This window comes from Vombatus ursinus, unplaced genomic scaffold (assembly GCF_900497805.2).
Source record: "Vombatus ursinus unplaced genomic scaffold, bare-nosed wombat genome assembly UNPS02014816.1, whole genome shotgun sequence".
NCBI lineage: Eukaryota > Metazoa > Chordata > Mammalia > Diprotodontia > Vombatidae > Vombatus > Vombatus ursinus.
In genome coordinates, this window is record NW_020954594.1 from 6,128,640 (window position 1) to 6,130,956 (window position 2,317).

The 2,317-nt window shown below is 51.0% G+C and overlaps 1 protein-coding gene across 1 annotated transcript; it reads left to right on the forward strand.

Annotated features, from left to right (window-relative positions):
- Nucleotides 1-236: 236 nt before the first annotated feature.
- MFRP (membrane frizzled-related protein) lies at nucleotides 237-1,773 on the forward strand. The gene is made up of 5 exons (XM_027835531.1): nucleotides 237-241; nucleotides 454-584; nucleotides 773-907; nucleotides 1,214-1,341; nucleotides 1,534-1,773. Exons 1-5 carry the CDS (start codon nucleotides 237-239, stop codon nucleotides 1,756-1,758), a joined length of 624 nt encoding a protein of 207 aa, XP_027691332.1. The 3' UTR covers nucleotides 1,759-1,773.
- Nucleotides 1,774-2,317: the final 544 nt, after the last annotated feature.

Sequence of the window (2,317 nt, forward strand, 5' to 3'; positions counted from 1 at the left end):
AATCTAGTACTTTGTCTACTGTGCCACCAAGTTGCTTACATATAAGTATACACAGAAAGTATGGGAGGTACCAGCAGTCTGGGGTGGGGGCGTGGCGTGGTATGGGAGGTATAATGTAGGAGGTGGCTCCTGAGCTGACCTTTAATGGAAATTAGGGATTCTAAGGAGAGGAGAGACAGAGGGCAGACTGGAGGTGGGATGGGATGTCACTTGTAGGAATCAACAAGAAGACCGGCATGAAGTGGGGTGGGGAGGGGATGGTAAATGTAAGAAACCTGAAAATGTAGGTTTGGGCTAAGCCGTGAAGGACTTTATGTGCCAAAGAGAGGATCCTTGTGTTTGATTCTAGAAGTAATAGAGAGCCGTTCAATTTCTGAACTGAGTTGTATCTTCTGGGGAAATCTGGCTTCAGAGGCCACCCCTTCACACTGGGGTACCATCTACTCTGAGCAGGTTCTGTGGTACCAAGCTGCCTCCGCCCCTCACTTCCTCACACCATGAACTGACTGTGGTATTTGTGACGGATTACCAGATCAACAGCATGGGATTCTCTGCGACCTACCAGGCCTTCAATGCTACTGACAGTAGGTGTCACGGGGGCACAAAAGAGATGGGGGGGGTCAAGTGGGCAGAGGTTAATACTCTAATAGGGACAGGAAGAAGGTCTGTGCCCCGGCTGTGGGAGCAGGGTGGGGATCTGGGGAGGGTATTTACACACTGCTACAAGTTCTGTGCTCAGGGCTTCAGTCTTCCATTGAGTTCTCCCCGACAGATCCCTGTGGGCTTGAAGCATTCTCCTGCCAGGATGGAGGGTGCAAGGACCTTCACTGGATGTGCAACAGCTGGAGGAACTGCAGTGATGGCAGTGACAAATTCAACTGCAGCAGCTTCTCCCATCCACCCTTTGGTGAGGATGGTGGTGGGACTGGCTGCTTACTTCACACCCACAGGCTGAGGAGAGGCTGAGGAGAAGCTCCAATAATCAGGGGACTGCTGAACGATGGCCCAAAGTGCCAGAAGGCCAGGGCTGTTGTGCCCAAGGTGATANTTCACACCCACAGGCTGAGGAGAGGCTGAGGAGAAGCTCCAATAATCAGGGGACTGCTGAATGATGGCCCAAAGTGCCAGAAGGCCAGGGCTGTTGTGCCCAAGGTGATACCTGGAGCAACAGAGTGATGCTAAATGTGCCCATTTAATCCTCACTCCTCTGCAGAGCCAGCCTGTGAACCTATTCAGGTGGAAATGTGCCAGGGCCTCAGCTACAACACCACAGCTTTCCCCAATACTTTGATGACCCTGGATAGTCAACAGGAAGTTGAAGAGATGCTGAAAGGATACAAGGTGTCAAAGAGAGAGTCTAGGGGAAGTGGGTAAGAAGGGGGGAAGCTAGAATAGCAACAAGAGCCCAAGTAAGCTGGGAATGACTTGGGCAAGCAGTAGTTCCGAATAGACAAGGCCAGATTGGGGAGAAGAGTGAGGAGCTGGCAATGGGACCTTCAGCCTTCCTAACTTCCCCTGCTTTACAAACTACAGACCCTGACAGACCTGCCCTGTTACCAGCCTTTCCGAAGACTCCTATGTGGGCTGCTCCTGCCTCACTGTACCCCCTCAGGAGGAATCCTCCCACCTTGTCGCCCTGTCTGCCTAGATGCTGAGCACCACTGCCAGCCTGATCTGGAGCCACTGGGCATCTCCTGGTCCTTCAACTGTAAAAGTCTACCTGATGCCTCTGACCCAGCAGGGTGCACCTGGCCCTGAGTCAGGAAGAAGGCCTCCCCCCACCTTCCCCCTTACCTTGACCTCTGATCTCCACCATTACCAAGTCTGGGAACCCCAAGTATCTGGCCCTGCCAACCCTTTCTAAAGCTAAGGGAGAGGGAAGACGTAGGGCAGAGGAATGCTGGACAGAGGAGTGCTCTTAAACAATCACTTTTCTACTGTTACTCCACCTTCTTTTCCTAGTTCTTCTCCACCCCTCCCTCCTCCCCCCTTAGCTATTCTGTTACTCTTCCCTCCCTTTGTTTCCCTCCTTTGTTATTCTGTTACTCCTTTTTTTTGCCTTTTTCTATTTCTGGTCCTTTGATATCTCCTGACATTTCTTCTTCCTCCATATCTTTGCATTCCTCTGTCTTTGTGGCTATCTTCCTCCTGGTTTCTTTCTGTTGCTCCATCTTTCTGTCATCTCTCTAACACCTTGTTTCATTCTGCATCTCTCTAACACCTTGTTTCTCCATTTCGATTCCACAAAACTCACTAAGCACCTAGCCATTGGGTCTTGGGCCAGATGATGTGTTAGGCTCCATTTCTCTCCTTCTTT

Excerpts from the sequence above, each read along its gene's own strand:
- MFRP (XM_027835531.1), top strand. Across the intron at positions 585-772 it reads GGCCTTCAATGCTACTGACA|ATCCCTGTGGGCTTGAAGCA; the intron begins GTAGGTGTCACG and ends TCTCCCCGACAG. Across the intron at positions 1,342-1,533 it reads AGATGCTGAAAGGATACAAG|ACCCTGACAGACCTGCCCTG; the intron begins GTGTCAAAGAGA and ends TACAAACTACAG.